The sequence below is a fragment of the Fusarium oxysporum genome, chromosome XII, assembly GCF_013085055.1.
Source record: "Fusarium oxysporum Fo47 chromosome XII, complete sequence".
Taxonomy (NCBI): Eukaryota; Fungi; Ascomycota; class Sordariomycetes; order Hypocreales; family Nectriaceae; genus Fusarium; species Fusarium oxysporum.
The window spans coordinates 2,472,749-2,492,267 of NC_072851.1; the positions used below are offsets into that span (position 1 = coordinate 2,472,749).

The 19,519-nt window shown below is 45.4% G+C and overlaps 5 protein-coding genes across 5 annotated transcripts; 3 read left to right on the forward strand and 2 right to left on the reverse strand.

The window, feature by feature from the left end:
* Positions 1-2,783: 2,783 nt before the first annotated feature.
* On the forward strand, positions 2,784-3,558 carry FOBCDRAFT_266267 (uncharacterized protein; the record flags this gene model as incomplete). The annotated part of the gene is made up of 3 exons (XM_059611379.1): positions 2,784-3,096; positions 3,182-3,225; positions 3,286-3,558. Exons 1-3 carry the CDS (start codon positions 2,805-2,807, stop codon positions 3,556-3,558), a joined length of 609 nt encoding a protein of 202 aa, XP_059463689.1. The 5' UTR covers positions 2,784-2,804.
* Positions 3,559-5,387: 1,829 nt separating this feature from the next.
* Positions 5,388-6,591, reverse strand: FOBCDRAFT_246352 (uncharacterized protein; the record flags this gene model as incomplete). The annotated part of the gene is made up of 3 exons (XM_054707981.1): positions 5,388-5,992; positions 6,051-6,298; positions 6,404-6,591. The coding sequence occupies 3 exons, from the start codon at positions 6,589-6,591 to the stop codon at positions 5,388-5,390; spliced, it is 1,041 nt and encodes a 346-aa protein (XP_054563956.1).
* A 1,402-nt stretch (positions 6,592-7,993) lies between these two features.
* Positions 7,994-9,358, forward strand: FOBCDRAFT_254811 (uncharacterized protein; the record flags this gene model as incomplete). The annotated part of the gene is made up of 1 exon (XM_054707982.1): positions 7,994-9,358. One exon carries the CDS (start codon positions 7,994-7,996, stop codon positions 9,356-9,358), a length of 1,365 nt encoding a protein of 454 aa, XP_054563957.1.
* Positions 9,359-10,823: 1,465 nt separating this feature from the next.
* On the forward strand, positions 10,824-13,712 carry FOBCDRAFT_246354 (uncharacterized protein; the record flags this gene model as incomplete). Its single annotated transcript, XM_054707983.2, has 9 exons — positions 10,824-10,892; positions 11,005-11,032; positions 11,089-11,681; positions 12,320-12,395; positions 12,852-12,882; positions 13,091-13,108; positions 13,156-13,205; positions 13,275-13,412; positions 13,459-13,712. The coding sequence occupies 9 exons, from the start codon at positions 10,824-10,826 to the stop codon at positions 13,710-13,712; spliced, it is 1,257 nt and encodes a 418-aa protein (XP_054563958.2).
* A 1,687-nt stretch (positions 13,713-15,399) lies between these two features.
* On the reverse strand, positions 15,400-16,440 carry FOBCDRAFT_172490 (uncharacterized protein; the record flags this gene model as incomplete). Its single annotated transcript, XM_054707986.1, has 3 exons — positions 15,400-15,837; positions 15,890-16,119; positions 16,182-16,440. The coding sequence occupies 3 exons, from the start codon at positions 16,438-16,440 to the stop codon at positions 15,400-15,402; spliced, it is 927 nt and encodes a 308-aa protein (XP_054563961.1).
* Between the last annotated feature and the right edge of the window lie 3,079 nt (positions 16,441-19,519).

The following is a 19,519-nucleotide window of genomic DNA, read 5'->3' on the forward strand; positions in this document are numbered from 1 at the left end:
GCCCTGGGCTGTGTGTCTATGCAGGCCGAGATAATCACAGACTCAAGAAGCTGGGATTCGATATGACTGACATGCAAAGGCACCTCCGAAACAGCCTACCGGATATCCGACTTTGACAGTTGACCAATGTTCTGCGAACGAGGGATCGTCGTTAATGGCGGAAATAGGTAGCATAGACAATGTCGACTCGAAATCGTGTACGCAAGGAACGAGAGGGGAGAGAATTGCATACACGAGATTCAATGGGGAGATATGAGGCCCGAGGTTGGCATAACAGAGGGTCCTGGTGCAGGTAGAAATTCATCATTTATAGACAGGGTTATGAATGGCAGGTTGTAGCGCAACCTATAGCTTTGCAAGGGAGGGGTATTTAAGTGTACTAGAATGCCCATGTAGAGAGAACCTTCAAGATCGAAAAATTGCCTCTGGAGATGACCGTGAACTGTTGGCGGATACGAGGCTGTTTCCGAGTGTAGTAACGTCACAAAAGGTAAAGAGATGGAGGGCTGTCATCTATTAAACCTAGAATCATGTTATATATTATTGCCTTTATGTCAGATCATCGAATCTGCATCAAAGTTTGAAATCGCGTTAGTTTGACTCGACTCATCGCAAACCTATGAAGGACCGTGAATTCAAAGGATGGTAACTAAGAAATAACATGATATTTTGTCTGTCGATATCTGACCACCAGTTCGAATGCCGTGGGAAGTTACTGGAGCAAATGTCATCCCAGCGGCATGATCTGATGAACGAATGAATGGATAGGTGGCTGATTGGCGGCCGCTACACACTACGAATTGATATGTACACCACGTTGATTTCTAAATCAAATGTCTTAGCTATCATGTCGCCCAATGTCCAGCCAGCCATTTTCATCGAGCTATTAGGATCTAGGTTTTTATCTAATGTAAGGTAAGGTGTGAGGGAAAGCCCCGTTTGGTCGCTAATAGTCATCGACTTGTTTCATGTCCGATTGCCTTGCACATGTATCAAAATCAACGCACCGTAGCCACCGACGAGGCCATAATGATTCCATGTGCTCTGTACCGAGGTCGAGACCTATAATCGTTAGATACCACCTAGGAGGTAGGCAGTCGTTGGTTCTGGCTGGTGATCAGCTGGATCTTGACTCCAGTCCAGTTTTTAGCTACCGTGGTCAGTTGTCGCTGACACCCAGCTTGTCCCGTACACCATTAACCATACAGGTGAATCTCTACAACGCTCATGCTTTCTTCCTTTTTCTGCAACTTTTTATTGTTAACTGTATCAAACGAACCAAAAAAAAAAAAAAAAAAAAAAAAAAAAAAAAAAAAAAAAAAGAAAAAACACCAGGATCAGCCGTCGTATGGTTTAACATCGGTTAAGTTTTCTATTTGACTAGGTATCATGTGATAGTAGGACAATGCTGTGAAATCATTTTCCCAATTCGAAGCCATTGCCCGACCACTTACATGTTTTCACCTCTCACTTTGAAAATCTTTTGACAGCTGCAACGACAGGCTTGGAGAAAAAAATCGTCAGCAGATCTACACCGAAATGGCATCTAAGCCCAAGATTTGTACTGCTCTGTCTCGCATATTTATCAGGGACGAACGCTTCGATGCTCTTAGCTCCATGATTTGACTAGAAACTCAAATTAGTGACCCAACATTGATTCGGTGGCTTCGGATTCGCACTTCCCCGACGCGACTGGCAGGGTCATATCACAACGCCACTCGTGCCCCCGCTTACGACGAGCATATCTTCATGGTAGGTACCCGGGGTACCTCATTGCAAATGGTGAGGCTTAAGGCCTATTATTACTTCAGGAGTACGAACAACCAACGAGATTCTTCAAAAGGAACCTATTAGCATTGACTAAAAAGTGGAACTGTCCTTTTCTGACTAGTCTGAAAGCTTGGCTCAAGAACTGCTACAGGGGCGACTTATCCGAGTGACGTACGTTCTGGGGCGGTAGATGCAGGATGCGTCTACTCTCTTGACATCAGATCATTATATATTCTCAAAACAATTAAACTAACCACTCTTAGCAGACATATGTCAGATATTACGTGTATTCGGTCCATTGATGCAGATTGGTATATTCGTGTGGTGTTTTGTTTTAATCCTGTCCCTTAGAGGTTTTACCATTTCGGTTGTAATCTTAAAGTATCCCTGCTTGCATGTGAGACCCCAGCATCTGTTCAACAATATATACCCTTGTTAACCTAGATACGTGAAGTGGTTACGTCCCACAAATCATTCGGCGGGTATGATCTGATTCGGAAATTTTATCCCTTTCCCCTTCAGGACTCACAGCTCCTGTTAGTGACACTGCTCTCAATTTCGCTTTCAGAATTAGCAATGCCCGTTGAGCTGAAAAGGTGTTATATACACAGCTGACATTTATTATATCACCTTGGCTCCTGATTCAAGCCCTACACTTTTGGTTTCGAACTCGTCAGCCTTACCACTGTCTGGCCAACCCATTCGTGAGTTTGAGTCCGGCTAGAGATATTTTCTAAGAGCTCGGGCCACGACCAGTATCAATATGGCCAACTTGAGGGCCAAGACCGGCCATCCTCATGATGCCTCGAAACATTTACAGGAAAATTACAACAAACAGACACAACTCAATACATACATTTACGAGTATTTCCTTCACAATCTCCTAACATAGCTAACATGATACGTAGCAACAAAACTAGCCAAAGTGGAATGTTAGCTGGCCGCAGACCCAAAGCTCCTTACTACTACTGCAGGCTCCGGGCAGTGCCACCCATAACGCCTTCTATAACTCTGGCGAAGTGGGCGTAGGTAGCATGACTCCCGCAATCTCAGGTGTCCGAGATTGTGGTAGTAGCAATTCAGCCTCGCAGAAATCCCACGTGCAACTGACTTCGATGAAGCAGCAAAACGAGAATCAGATGACAGCGCGACAAGGCAGAAGCAGTCTGTATCGAAATGATGGAATATCTGGTGGCCGGGGAGGTCAGAGGCCTAGACAAAATTCAAAGCTTTTTCAACAACCCGGTCTACAAACATCAAGACCAGGCGCATTACCTGATACTACTAAGCAGATAAAACTCGGCACTCAACCAATAAACAACATCAGTGTGTTTTCCCATCTACTTTTTCGGATCTCGCCGTTATCTTAACTCCCTTAATTTTTTTGCCTAATAGCTTACCTACAGTATAGTACTTGATTTCCAGAAAGCAGAAGTAGACGGCCTAGGCGACAATGTGGGTGTAGTGCGCATGCATGACTGGACATAAGCCTCTAATTTACGTACTTTTCAACAGTCCAATAGCCAAACGACCCCGCCATCAATGACGGCGAAACAAACATCATTTCAACAGGAAGGGAACACGGATCACAATTGGTCGGTGCAGTGGCAGAACGATTCAAGTGAAAACCAGATTCCCGAGACGTCCCCGCGTGGGGTCCAGGGTACACTGCAAGAACGGTCTCGCCTCCCGCCAGTCCAGCCAGCAGATGCCAACAACAGTGTCAAGCCAAGAAGCACCGTTTCCCCACTGTCACAGACGAGCAAGCCTACCTTGCCAACTCCATAGCTTAGCAAAGCCGTTCGTGAGAAAATCCCCTTTCCCAAAGGGACTATTCTCAAGAGGAGGGCCACGAACGTCAAAGACGAGGTAATGGGCTTCTTGCATGAGACTGAGTTGCTTCCCCATTGCTAACATCCCGTAGATGATGACTTGTAAGATTCCGAAATTGAACGCTGGCTCTACAGCGACACGCCCCGCGAATGTTGCTCCGAGCCCAGTGCCTCATATCAACCCCGTCGGCATAAGGAAGGATGCCTCAAATTCTAGTCTTTCGCATGCCGTGCTTACGGGACAGCCAGCAGTAGCTCTGACACTTACACCTGCTTCTATGGCGGCTAACCCACCTTTTGACTTGGTTCAGAGCGCGACATTAAATATAGAAAACTGTAATATGACTGTAAATCCCGTTCTATCTCTTTAGGTACTGGTGAGGTGATAGCTAATATGGATGTAGGACTTTGCGAGTTTCCCTACGTTTGAGGATAAAATTGGTGAATTTGATTTGGGTGCTTTCCTAGAAAGTAGCGTTGAAGATGTAGGAGGCTTTCACTTCAACTATTTTCCGTCTAACATAAATACCGATAACATTGACCAAAGTTGACATGTTCATAGCTTCTAGATGTAGCCAATAGACAGCCTATGCCATCTGATTCCCTGTAGACCAATCCTGTTATCTAATCTCTAAGCCCCGGGGGGCTTCCTTGCCCGTGGCCAAGGAAAGTTCTCAGGGCGGTATCATGCCCAGACATATGCGGTCGTTTAATGTGATTTCTGCTATATATCATTGCGACGTTTCAGACACATATGGAGTCTATATCTGCTCACGAAGCGAAGGTTAATCCGGTCAGATGAGGATTCAATAGCACGGAAGGCGCGTCAGGAGTATGGTCAGACACTGTCGTCGGCAGCTGGGGAAGGATGACGTCGTTCCAGAGCTAGTGCGGGATATGAACAGCATCTATGCCAGCTCGAAAAAAAAAAAAAGAAGAAGAAAAAAAGGCACCCTTTGCTGGATACCCCTACGGTGAACAGTCAGCAAGGGATAAGATTAAATCGTCCAAGCTAAGAGACAACTAAGAAGCTCAGCGGCCAAAACATTCTCTACTTTCCCAGAGAACCCTATTATGGCAACTATGTTCTGCATCCCTGCTAACTTTGCCAAGCATTTTACAACTTCCTTACAATTCTACGACCACGACATCATCTGGCAATACCACCATAACACTACTGGGATAGTAAAACGTATTTATCAGGCAAAGGGTCGTATAAGATTCACTTAAGAGGACTAGTGGCTGTTTTAAACAAGACTATCTTGTAGATTTTACTATGAAAGTTGCAGAGAGCGTGTACCTTTAATAAATAAGCGAAGATAGGGGCCGAATTATATCATAGATATCCAAAAGAAGCCTCCAAAGGAAATAAGAATGGTAAGACAAGTTACAATCAGTGAAAGGTTAACCACGACGCCGTATTTGTTGCCCTCGCAGATCAGTTCAATTAATATTAATGGACTCGTGTTTCTTGACCATCAGGATAATAATACTTATGATGCCATCTTGGAAGCTGGCGCCGACACTATCCTAATCCATATAGGACGGGAAGCTGAAGGTATGGGAGAACTCGCTAACGCTGTGCTCAGCAAGCTAATACTTCGTCTTTTTATTATCTTTATCGCCCTTTTCTGGCTGTCGAGGTTGTTATTTGGTGTGGTCATAGCTATAGCTTTTAATAGCTCCATGCATAGATGGGCCTTTAACAAAACCTGCAGGAAGGTTCTTCTCGATTGTACCTCCTTCTTGTTCATACCAAGCTCGTCGATGGATATACCACTATGCTTAAATGATGTCTCCGCCAAATGGATTGCTTCCCCTTCCGTTACTAGGACCAGGGAATCTTGGGTTTCTACCAGGTCCAGTGGGATCCCATCGCGCTCCAGGCGGCACTTGAGGATCGAAGCCGGATGATTCATCGCCTCCTTGACCTCCAAATAATAGGTTATCAAAGGTGGGAGGCATAACCGAGCCACCACCGTGTCGAGGTAACCCACCGGTGCACGAACCACGAAGAGGATCATGGGGGCCAAGACCAGGCGGATTTAAGTCATCGTGGCCAATATTGTAAGGCGATTTACCAGGCATTTGAAGGCCGCTTCGTGGAGGCCGGTTCATTTCATACTCATCCTCAAATCCTGGAGGGGGAAAGTCGCCTACTTGATGAGGTCGAGGACGGGCCATCTCAGGGCGTGGAATCGCTGGAGGCGGGAGCATATAGGAGTTTAGAATGGGATCACCATGGCAAGGTCGGTTAGGGCCCTGCGCTACATGGGCCCTGCGCTCGGAGCGCGTGTTGACTTCTGCTTCAGCGGGCTCGACATAACCTTCGCTTCGAAGCTTAGGAATTAATTTCTGGATGATGTGGACTTTGAGATCATGAAGTATATCTGTGGAGGGTGTTCAGTATAAGGTAATAGATGAAAGCATCGACAAGGGGGAACACACCAGCGATGGCTAGCTCCGAGGTAAATAAGCCCCGAAGCTTTTCAGCAAGATCACTTCGATCTTCCTCATTGTCCTTAATTGTAATGCTAATGGGGAGTTCATTAGACTTCACGACTTCGCCAACAGATCGCTCAAAACGATGAATGTTGTCATCTCCAACCGCCAGTCCCAGGATCTCGACCTTTTTACCCATGGGATTGACACGGATACTGAAAGCCATGGACGACTGCTTGTACGAGTATAAAAAGCTATAAGAGCCAAAACCCGAGTTCCATTGTGGCGGTAGGCGAGGAGCCAACGATTAGCTATTGCTTTGGTGTCAGCTAAGACATGGTGGGGATGGAAGGGGATACTTACGTAGTTTCTTGTCCTCGTCAAAGCTTTGAAGCTTGAATCCAAGAGCGGCCAAGTAGGAATGAATGAGGAGAGCGATGGCTTCGTAGGACGATGCGAGATCCGATGAGTTATCGCTGGGAGGATGTGTAGGGAGAGCGTCTGCCATGCCACTGAGGATGGCGGTGACACTGAGGTGTTCTGGCATTATGGAGTGTGATGTCTTTAATGTTGAGTTCTTGATAGCGTTGATGAGTGGGATATTTTGTTGCTAAATACCTAGTAGGTAAGGTATGTAGTGGAGGAGATGCAAGTCAGAAGTTATTCCACGTGAGGTTTGGAGCCTGCATCATGAAGTAGTTGCCTCTCAGCCCAATATATGGATCCTTTGGGCATCACAGGGAAGTGATACTGAGGCAGTAGCGGGGCGTTTTGCAAGTTAAAATGCGATGCCTGGATCGGGCCCTGGCCATCTTATACCTAAAGGAGCATACTTCAAATTACATGTAGATACTATGAGATTAGCCAGGTAAATGGGTTTTGGTAGTGGAAACTCTCATTTAAAGGTATCAGGTACGACCACCAAGTCTAGGCACAAAATGCTACAATGTGCAGCAAGATGTAAGGATCCAGCAAGCCAACGCCGCAGAATACATACATTTACACATACACACTACAACAATAACAGATAAGGTACCGATTGGGCATAATGATAATATGTTATTTATTAGAATTTCCATATTAGGCGCTTCGGTAATTTGATGCATCACTTTTATGACGATGCTTACGTGATACCACTCTGTTGGCAACGAAATGTTTCAAGATGAGCTTGTTGGGAAGTAGTCCGCCTGCCATTGTAGACACTTCTTAGGAAATTATGACCCACAAAAATGCATGGAACTCTTCATAGCTCGTTGTTCTGACAGCCAACTGCCAAGGGTGTATATAGTATTGGAGGAGGCGCTGCCTTTATGCCTGGTGGGAGAGGACGCTCCATGACTCTACAGAGAATATTTGCTTGCCAATATGTTTTAAGCTCAACAGGACTCCACATGATCTGATATGATGATCTGAAGTGGCGGGTGCCTTCAAATGCAGCGCTAGGAATACCTGAGTAGGGAACCGTAGGGTTATGTAAATGATCTGACCTCTAGACGGCGTTTTTGACATTGTAATAATGACGTGCTTCCTTATCGACTTTACTATCCATGATCTGATGGTCAATACCTAGAGACGGTGTCTCCTGACCGAGGTCTTACCCCGCAATCGCCATTACGCCATTACAGACCTTAGGCCCAGTGAGTCGTGATGACGGGGCTGTCTAAATGGCATTATGTGATAATTTTCTGTGGGCCAGTCACATGATCCAGTCAAGCAAGACCAACACCAACAGCTAGGTGAGAGGATAGCTGTCTGAGCCACCACCATTTCGTCATACCTATTCTTGAATGGTTCCCACTAAGCGTCGAGGCCATGCATTTTGCCACCTTAGTGTACCTAACTCTGGATTTATTGTCCCGTTTTATACAAATCAACATGCCCATCTTAAACACCAAAGAGGAAGAAACGGCCTCGTTCTCACATATTCTTGTTTACTATTCATATAAAACATGCCTTTAGGTCTGGAAAGCTGTCCAGAACCTGTTGTCGAATGTATTGTTCAGCTGCTAGACCTCGACGATATTTGCAATCTTCGCCTCACCTGCAAATCACTTGCCTTGAGATCCTCTCAGTATCGTTTCAGGACGTTCTTTCGTTCGAAACACATCAAGCTTATGGTTGATGCTCTACGGACATTCGCTGAGGGTATTCAAGCTGGGGGTCTTCAATCTCTAATCCAGCACCTGTATCTTGTAGGTATCGTTGATGAATGCGGAAGCCGGAAACCAGGGAGGCAAAATTATTGGCAAAATGAAGAAACGCGGAGGACGCAAGAAGTCAATCTACTTAGCCAAGCATTCAACGGGCTTGCAAAATACAGCAAGAACGGAAGTCCTCGGTTGCTTACACTACGAGTAGCCATTGTCCGTAACGGCGAAGAAACAACCTTACCTGCCGATTCAGGGCCTTTAGTCCCCTTGCAGAGGAGTGTGTGGCTACGCACAATGCACACGTTTGATACGGTTGTATCTGCATTAGCCGCGAGCGGCTTGCGCATTGACGGCCTCAACATCTTCAGCGAACCGGACATGCATTGCTCTAGCTTGGCGTGCGATCAAATCAATGCAATCGAGTGGAATGACTCCGGTTTTGCTAAGACTTTGGCAACCCTAAGGTCATTATCAATAAGCCTCTCCACTCGGGTTTTCGCGTTTCCTAGAGCTCTACAAGAGAACAAACAGGACGTGGGGCGATCCTCCAAGAGGGATGCGGCTGAGGTACAAGCAGAGGCTGAAGATGAAAACGACTTTGTCGGCCTTTCAAGACTCCTTCGGCTATGCAACCAACTTGAAAACTTGGAAATAAATTATCTTCGGGTCCCAATAGGTTATTCGGCCTTAGTCGGTCATTTCTACTACGAAACCATTCTACAGCGCATAGTCGAACTCGATAGGCTGCCCATCCTAAAGCGTTGCAAGTTTTCTGGGATTTCTGCCAAAGAGGCGGATCTGCTTGGATTTATTCAGCGGGCACGAGTCCGTGAGCTATCACTCGAGAAGGTGATACTATGTACAGGAACATTTCGGTCAACCTTCGATTACTGTACCAGCAGGGCGGCAAGTATGACGAACCTACATTTTGACACTTTATATGAGACTTTATATGATAGTCATTATGTTGAGAAAAGGATTTTTTTTGCTGGTGGCGGAAAGTCTCGAACAGGCTTTCCTTCCGCACTCGCTACTGAAAGGCTGGACCGAGAAGAGGTGAGTGTTAGGACTTCTATTATTTACTATATCTCACCACGAACGCCGATCGACAATCCATGGATCCCAGAATGGGGGAGGTTCAGGCGCACGGAAAATGGCACATGATTGTGAAGATTTAGTTTTGATTCGCTTCTTCCTTTCCGCAACAGAAGTCTCTGATGAAATGTACGTTGCAGCGCAGAGCACACTGAACCTGTCATGGTTCTAACCGTGTGAAATAAATAACCCCTGTCAGTCATGGTGAATAATACCCTTCCTTCCAGCCTGAGCAAAGATCGTGCCACCGACCAAGATGTGAGTATGCTGCCTCAGTGTTTCGATAGACATGGTGGCGATGAATATGGCGGAAATTCTATTTTGAGGTGCGTATAATTCAATTGTAGAAGTCGGATCCTTCGTCTGTGCAAATAGTCACTAGTGCATATCGACTTTTCATCGCTGTAAGTCACTCGTAGAAGGCAGCGGCGGTCTGTTGACGAGAGGCAATCTGGCGGTGTCGTGACACCTGACACGGAGAGGAGAGTTATAGAGCGTGTTGTCTTAGAGAGGAACGGGATGAGGTGATAGGAGAATCAGACTGTTAGTGGAAAACTGTTGGTAATTTCTAGGCTAGTGTTGTCTTTTTGTTGACCAGCAGAGGTTATACGGTCTAGGCAGTACAACAAGACGGCATTGTGAAAAGGTTAAATTAATCTTTCACATCTCAATTTGGCCTGATCATAGTCAATTTTGATGGACTGAGGAATCAAGGATCTTGCCAATCAGAGTCAGATGACGGCTAGAAGGGCATTCGCAAAGTTTGACGCGCATCCGGCTTGTTCCATGTTGCCTGTCATCTCCTCTTCATCAATCACATGATTATTCCGTGGGCGGTTTTGAAAAGAAGATTTTAGTGGTCGAATTCTCACGACACTTTCCAATAACCACGGCATCTTTTGCGATAAGCCGCATACACTACGAATTCCAGCAATCCAGTTCGTGTTATCATGCTAAAATAAACCGCCTGCTCAGCTGTTTTCGCCAAAGTTGTTGCCAATACGTTCGATCAAAGTTAATAGGCTAGCAGCAAATAATGTCATCTCATCTACTCAAGGTGTATTGTAATGACACTCCATCTGACGCATCAAACTTAAGCTAAAGGTATGGACCGGTCTAGACCGCCATCCAGACAAAGCTTCGTTGACCAAGCCGAGGACCGGCCCGGGGTCGACCGCCCAACCCGGTTCCTCCATGGAGTTATCTTTACTCTGATAACTAATCAATGGGTGGACAAAACTCTGGAGGCGTGGAGGTGTCCGACGGTCAAGACATACGATCGATCTAAACTTGCTCACATCAGTCGATAGGATCTACGATTCGCCACTATCTTGATATGTAGTCCGTTATTGGCCCTGGAATTTCCGTCGAGAGTAAGCCATAAGATAGAATGGTAGAATTCATTTGTACAATGTCAGTTGCTCCTGGATGATATCGTAAACTTCATGACAAAACATTATAATTCATCTGATGTTCCTTTTGAAAGATTCATTAAAGTCCCCAACCGACTTAAAGCCCTAGCCATAACGCCCAAATGGCAACCGTGGAGGTTGATGGTATCCTTGACAGCCTTGCCCAAGGGTATGATGAATCCCAGTTTCAAGTAAGTTGCTCAAAGACTACTATTTACAGTCGGTAATACAGAGTAGTATGTGGGCATTACGCCTTCGCCTAATCTGACTTTGAGTGACCAGTGCAATGATAATTGTCTACAGATGCCTCCTGATTGCTCATCGGGGCAGGGTGAGTTTATTCCAGCCTGACAGCTAGAGCCACTACTTACAGGATCATAACAACAGCCACTATCAAGAGTCATATAACGAATATGAATGAGAATTTGACTTCTGAGCACCTTAACAACACATTCGGGTCATCTTGGCTTTCTGATTTACTGGAAGCCGATCTCTTTACGACCTACCAACCAAGTCTTGAGATGAACCTTGACTATATCTGCCCCGATACCAACAAAGAACCGCTGAGGGAGGCAACGAGTGGGCCATTGACTCTTCCTGAACAGGAGAGTAGCCCATCGGATCAACAAACCCCCAGCAAGAGTATTTCACTTCCTGCTCCCGACGTTCAACTTCGATCAGCATCGCGTGATTCAAAGAATCGCAAGCGTCGTGGCGCAGCTCCCAGCAACCAAGCACACGCCCGAGCAAGCCATAACCTTGTCGAGAAACATTACCGTGCCCGACTCAAGACGCAATTTGAAAGGCTTCTCGCAGTTCTGCCAGCGGCGCAGGCACTTAGCCTTGCTGACAGGGATACGGCAGCCAACCTTGGCCAGGTTCTTAGCAGAGGGCAAGTATTGGATATGGCAAGGAATCACATCCTCGAGTTAGAAGGAAAGCTTGAGGTTATACTGAATAAGAGAAGGGGCGGCTATTATGTATCATGATGGACACAAGGCAAGCAATTTACAATATGGGCACGGCATGGAAACCTTGTCATGGTGACCGTGTGATCTGAGATGAAAATCATTTTTGTTCAGGGCTATCAGATGATTTTAAGAGCAATTAGTCCACGACTTTTAACTTTTATCATGATGAAAAACATATTCAAAAAGGTACTTTTCGAAGCGCGATCTATGGTCTTGAAAGCGGTAGACTATCACTGGTCGCGAGCAGGCAACCAACAAAGTCATATTTACAGCTTTGATATCCTGATATATATATAACTTATAGAGTAACGTACATGATAAGCGTGCGGGTTAGTTAAGTGTGCAGGACAGAAATCCCTCAACCTTACATCTAACCATCTAATGAATTAGTTCTGAACTGCCTAGCATATCACAAACTAACAATGAAGTTAATATGCTTTTTTCACTTCGTTTCTATCAGGCAGATCCAAAACTAAGTCTCCGACGAAAGGTTATAGAGCTTTTCATCATATGCTCTATTTCTCGAATATAAGCCCTCTTAAGGGCCTAAAGCACCTGAAGCCAAGAGGCTGAAACAGGCGAGACATATGTGCCGGCATATAAAGTGTAATATTACTATTCTCCTTAATATAGCTCAACGTCGACAGAATGTTGACTTTGTTAGCCATCGAGGATTAGAAGACGATAGATACCAATTGCTTGCTTTAATAAATACTAGTTCAAGTGTTTTACCTACTTGAGACCCGACTTGTTATCTGTCTAGCAATTTTGGGTCGTTGCGATAGCCTAATCGCCCGAAATGTTGCATTCTTGGTACTAATTCTGAAGGTGATTTTGGCCTGCAACAACGATAAACGGCTCGATAGCCCAGCCTGCCGCATAAATCGCTTGGATTACCGTAACCCATTCCCGATTTCTAGCTTGTAAATTTATAGGTCGTCCATGCCTCTCTATATATGTAATGACCATACTGATTGAGAAAACGCCCATCATAAAGCCGGTCCCATCAAAGTTCCAGATATTATCGGAGTGGATACTTGTGGGGGGCAGACTCCTGTTAGATACGCACGAATACGATTGGATGAGTGTATCAAAAAGTGCGGGCTAGAATGTGGCAATGTTATGGTTCAATTCCCCCTCCTTTTCTGGATACAATGATAATATTGCCATAAAGGAAAGCGGAGCCCATTCCCAGCCACCAGTCTAACAGGTGTGTTGTTCACCCACAAATCATATCAGCCTAACTTTGTAGCCTATGGCATCAGGTGTCATGCTTGACTCCTTGGGTGAGGTCATAGTGATGCCACGGTCCTATAGCGCCCCCAGGTTGAGCACAATATCCTTGGGTCTTATAGTTGACGCTCGATCATATAATACGATGAGTTGCTCACATATTAGTGGCTTGATCTCCACCAAAGCAATCGTATAACCCAAGTGTGAGTGAAACATACATCTCAGATGAGTATGACTGACCGAAGTCAAGATTTAAGGCGTCCACGTCGGCTGTCGGCCAAGCCCGAATATTTCTGTGGAGTAAGGGTAACTACATCGGACTAGGCTAGACATACCAAACGGTGCTGAATAATCCCCCGATATTCCTAGCTCAGGATAAACAAGTGAGTTGTCCACCGGCCAATACGAGGTCACTTACCTTCCATCTCAAAGCTAAAGACAAACGCATCGTGTTCATGACAACAAGTATTTACAGTGAGGCTGCAGCCTTGCAGACCTTGATAGAAGGTACGTCCGCTTTCCCCGGCCAGGTTGCTAAGCTCTAACCCCCCAGCGAACCTGCGGGTGTTATACCCAATGCACCAAATGGAGGTCGTGACATACAAGGACGGCGGCGGTCAGATATACGCATGCGTAGTCGGGGTGCCGAGTCACCGTGAGTGGTACGTGGGAGAGATCGAGATTCTGCACAAGGGCGAGCCTGGAAATCCGCCATTGGGTTTCAAGCACTCGCTGGAGAGTGTTTTCCGCGAAACTCAGGACTTATTGGGGGCTCAACTACAAAGACAATGTCGCACGGGGAGATGAAACTTGACTGCATTATATTGTATTCCTGATATGTGATTGTGAAATGTATAAGTACTCCGCGATGTTAGCTTGCTCTCAGTTCAAGTACGCTTTCTCTAAGTGATTGTCAATACAAGATAAGCCAGCTCAATTACGAAATGAGCCATAACTCTGTCATTCTTAAAACGGCCTTTCAGCATCAACACATTTCCCAAAGTCTGGTTTCCCTTCTCGATTCGTCTCTGGTAGTTCAATTGCGTTGTGTATCTAAATTCAAACCTCTACCTGGAGAGTATCTGATATGGATGTTGGTCATTCTTTGTCACTATTCGGGAGATAGTTCTGTTACCCTGGATAATAGACAGTTCACCCGTGATTCCGTCTTTGGCCAATTCCATGTCCATCGGGCAGCCATAGTGTTATTCGGTGGTGCATCCCCAGCGGGCCAGCTGGAGGATCTCTACGTCGTTAAGCACGAAAACGGCTCGTTCTGCCTTTGACGTGGGCACATTGCGGGTTAGCGTGTATTAGTCACCATAGACCATTTTAATCTCCTTTTCGCCACGCTTCTTCTCCAAGATCAGATTAAGACAAGCATCGGATAAGAGCGGCTTAAAGACCTAAAACTCGTCGAGATTGACGGTCTCCTCTGACCTTGCATTCTTAGCTTGGGTTCATTTCGTGGTGTTGTGCTCTCGGCTGGATCCGCCCTAAGATCTGATGGACATGGTCTGTTCCACTGCCTCGCCATCTCACCACATCATCCTCGAACATGAGTCCAATAGGCCGAAGTCTCGAATCTCCATCCCTAAGTACATCTCGAGTCCAAAACTTAGTTAGAGACTGGCATGGGCGAGGAACCTACCTTTTTGTTCTGGATAAACACCAGCTAACCAGGGTTTCGCTATGTAGTCAGCCAGTAATACCAAGAACATGTGCCCCAGAAAGGCATAAATCTTGCCTATGACGAGATCTGGGACTCACCAGGCTGACAGTGGCAACGTACTGGCTGGGGTTGATGCGTTGATAGAATGTACCAAAAAAAAAAAAAAAAAAACTACACATTATCTGAGTTGCGTTAATGCCCCCGCTCTTGGCATATGACTATACAGAATGTATGATCTGCTTTTTAAACTTGCTTATATGATCAGAAATGATGTAATAAGAACAACAAGTTGGGAAATCCATAGGATTAGGTTCTTGAGACATAAAAGGTATACCTGATAATGAGCATATATCACCCACCACGAGCATTAGAAACAGGATAACATTTTCCTCATAAAAACTACATCACATATACAAACACATAACTCAAATATCCTTACACTGACCAACAGCCGAGGTTACATATTCTTCATCATGTCGAATAGTCCAGAGCTACTGTACCACATTATTCTGACGGTCATCGATTACCACGTCGACCCTTCTGGAGCTAAGCAATCCATCTATATCCCCGGCACTAATGCTACCCTCGAAGCCGCCAAAAACTCCGCCTTCAGGGTCTTGGGCACGCTGCGCTATAAACCTGAGGACTTAGGAGAGCTGGCTGATAGTGATGCCGAAACTTGGACTGAATAAATTTGTTTATTTTCAAGTTTAAAAAAAAAAAAAAAGATTACATTACTAATCAAGTCTGACGCAAGTGGCCGCTGTATACCAGATTGCCTAGCAGATAATAAAAGCCCAATCTGCCCACGGCATTCTTGGCTTAATAATTCCGATTGATCCAGTCAATAGTTTCGCTCAGTTCCTTCGCTGACTTAGCTATATGTGCCTCCTCGTCACTATCCAACGTCATCTGAATAGTACTCATAACTCCCTTCTTCCCGATGACAGCGGGCAAGCTGAAATAGCAACCAAAGTCAGGTTGGAAATGGCTGACGGGACGAACATTGCGCTTGTCCAAGAAGATAGACGCACACAAACTGGACACAATAGAGCCAAGCCCAAAGGGAGTCGAACCCTTAGCTCTGATTATGCTCTGCGACCAATGCTTGCTTTCATCCGCAAGCTCGACACGGTCAAGAATGTTGGGGGGGATTGATGTGTTAATGGGGACGCCAGCAACTGTTGCCGCTGACCATGCTACAACCTGGGAGTTTCCATGTACGCCCAACACGTGGATATCTATCGAATTAGCCGCAATCTAGAACTCCATTAGCCCAAGTTCAAAGATCGCAAGATCCATATGCACTCACTCCAGCCCGCATGGCCATGAGCCCACGGAGCCGCACCGAGTCTAGGAATGTGCCTGAGCCCAAGACTTGAGATGTCGGAAGTCCGGAGATTTCATGAGCGAGGGACGTGAGCAGGTCGACAGGGTTTGACACGACAAGCAGGATTGTGTCTGATCTGAACGGCTTCATTGTCTCAACTACTTCCCGAACAATTGACATGTTCCGGGATGTATAGTCGATGGTTGTTTGGCCTAGAGAACATGAAGCGCTTAATCACAGCAAGCAAACAGGATTTTCCTCTTTGACCGCTTACCTATCATGTGCTTGGATCCAGCTGTGATGACCACAATGTCGGCCTTGGCTGCCTCATGGTGTGAGGCCGCTCGCACGCGCGTGCTGCTGTTACAACTATAGGCCACGTCTGAAAGGTCACGGACTTGGCCGTCTCTCAAATCGATATCGATGTCGACGAGGAGTAATTCGCTCACAAAAGAGGTAAGGATGATGGAGTATGCTGCGGCGCCTCCGACCTGGCCCACGCCGACAATTGCGATCTGAGAAACCAAATTCATGGTTCTAGAGAGCTGTTCCAACCACCAGATTGATGCTTTTGCAGCCCCAAGGTACCCAAGTTGCTTTTAACAAGGCAATTCAGCCCCGTATCCTGTAGGAGCCCAGGGTCCGGCTTTCCGAACAAACCGGGGCATCGCCCGCACGCCGCATGGGACAACCACCTGACCCTGGTTTCTTACTTTCTTAGCGCACAACTAATATAAATACTAAGAATACCTTTTTGTTTATTGAGCGCGCCTAGGTTTCCAGGACCCCGCTTTACGCAAGTTCTGATTAACGATGACGACGATGGCATCAGCCACGACCAGCCCGCCTACAACCCAGATCCGTTCAATCAGGGAATCCATACTTCCACGAATCTTATCAGAGGCACGGTGCGGTAACCTTACAGTACCTCAGTTATTTGCTTATGGCTGATTACACCACCAACACCGCCGTAATAATAACATATACGTCTACGTACAGGTTGCTTTCGTCACTGCGCGTACATGGTGCAACGAATTCATCTGGTTCCAATGGGTGCTACGTTCCCAGGTTTCCGAGGCCTTTGGCCATGAAAATTGTGGCAGGGACGATGCGGAAGGGAATGGACCCGAATGACCAGTTTGGTAATATTTTCCATTAATAGCTTAAGGATGATCGCATCTCGTTGGTGAAGTGGTATGTGAGATTGAAGTTGGAAAACAGGGGAAACATGCAAATGATTCGGTGATTGAGACTTTCGGGGATGGAGAATAACTGTGCCTATTTAATTATTGCTATTGGCTGCTTATGACTCGGGATGATTTATATGTTGGAGGCGCCTAAGGCTGAGGAGAAGCACTCCTGTGAACTGTAGGTGTTTCAGGGGGATTCACCATGAACTTGTTTCCAACTCCACAGTTGCTGATAACCACTGCCAAATTCTTACCAAAACACCACATCTCTCCATGATCTGAATCTATGGACGGGAGGGTGGCAGAACTAAACTCAATAATTTTAATGCATTGATTCTGCCAAGAAAAAACAGCAGAAAGCAAAAGAGACTGGTAATATGAGGATCTACCTAATCGAGACGTCTTACAACCGTATCTTGCTGTTTCTTTGCTACAGCCACCAATACGTCGGCATGTTCGAGGCAAGCGCCTTTGATTTCATTAAAGAACACGCGATCAGAGTCGTAATCTATTGTGATCCGGGGGATATAATACAACGGGTCAGTATCCCCAGCCGTCGCGATGGGTTCGTCAGATGCAGCGAGCTGTCTGATGATCTGTTTGATAAAGATGTTTGCAGTAACGTTTTGCCCTGATAACCATGTTTCTGATTTCAGCAGTGGAAGTTTGCGCTTATTTGACAGTGTAGTCACTCTTATCTCATCCTCTAAATCTCTTATATTCATAGATATCTGGCCTGTCGTGTTATCCCCTCGACCAAGTTGAGGCTCCATTAAACATATTGCCCCACCTCAGTTATACGCGAGAAAGCCTTCTTAGTAAGGTAATACATGAAGAAATTCTTCACTAAAATCAGGATAATATTTATAACGCCTGTATCATGAGGACTTCGAAAACGGTGAGAATAGATGTAAAATAATGCATATCTTAACCTTTGCGAATTGTTAATAATATATCTCTTCATTAAACTGACTGGAAGCTTAACGAGCCCTCTTTGGTAATATGCCATACGCCCCTGACGCAAATGTTGCCCCATACAGCATCCAAGACCACTCCATGGACACCCCCAGCTAACGCACCACTAAAATTTTAATCCTACCATATAAATTCTGAATAACCTGTTTAGTATATAGTTCTAGGTGACTCCTTGACGATCCTGGTAGTCTACTGCTTGCCCCATGCTTGTTATCCAGTTAGCAAAAACAAAAGAGAAAGAAAAAAGAAGAAGAAGAAAACAAAACCTACAGATGCTTATAGTTCCAGAACCAAATTCATCTGCAGTAGACAACAAGGCACCGAAACAAAGACACAACTGTAAGCCAAGAAATGGCAGCTGAATCGCATAGTATAAAACAAGATGGGAAGCATAATTACAGTGATCCGCTGAAAAAGACCTTGATTGAAAATCCGTGAATGTAACCAGCGGGATTTTATGCGGGCATTAAATGAGACAAGAGGACAAAGCAAAGTATTCTAATGCCTGGGCCTCAAAGTGCAAAGGTTAAATAGGGAAGATTGCGGCATAGACTTCAACTGCATTTTAATCGATAAATATCTTGCCAAGAAGAGAAACAAGACGTGTCGAATTCTCGCCTTTTTCCTAGGCTCTATATTTCAACTAAATAGTAGTGAGGTCCTTATTCAGGACCTGAAATAATAACAACCCCTATTTTACTGAGGAACAAGGTCTTTAGATTTTGCTTAACGTGAAACCGAATCCTTTCTAAAACAAATTTCACTTATTAATATGAAAATGTTACTCTGTGTAATACTATGCAGAGATCTTATCAAGGATATTAAACAGCGGTACTTAATCAAGATTCCCAAGAAGGACCGTTTTGTTACTGATAGTATTAATCCTGGTTTTCAGTTAGATTTGTATTTTTCTGATATGTAGTTAAGGTCTTATGGTTAAGCTTTTGCTTTCACTTTCATAAGCCGCATTCTTGGGTGTTTTCACCGCAAAGTGTCCGATTGACAGATCGACTTGTCCCTATGTATCTATAGATCAGACAGTTTGCTTAGGCTACTTCCCGGGCCTGAGCCTTCCGCCCAAGCCAACAAAACTTTAGTTGGCTACGGTGTGGCTATCAATGTGCGCTTGCAAAAAGTGGAAGGTTGCTTGTGTCTTTACTGGTGGAGTCGCAGCGCCGACGATCACTATCAGGACTGTAATCATTGCAACTATTATCTTGATGGCTTGAGTGGGTAGCGAAGGGCAGTCTTCGAGCGACTTAGCTTTGCGATAACAACTCTTCTGGCGACAAGTGGCGGCTGATTGTGTATGGGTAAGGCTTTTGGAGTTAGGGGCATAATTGACCCAGAAGGAAGAGTATAAGATCATATACGAAGATAAGGAGTCCATGGATCCCTGGACATAAACTTTCCAGATCAGACCACAACAGGCCAAGGCCGATGGCGG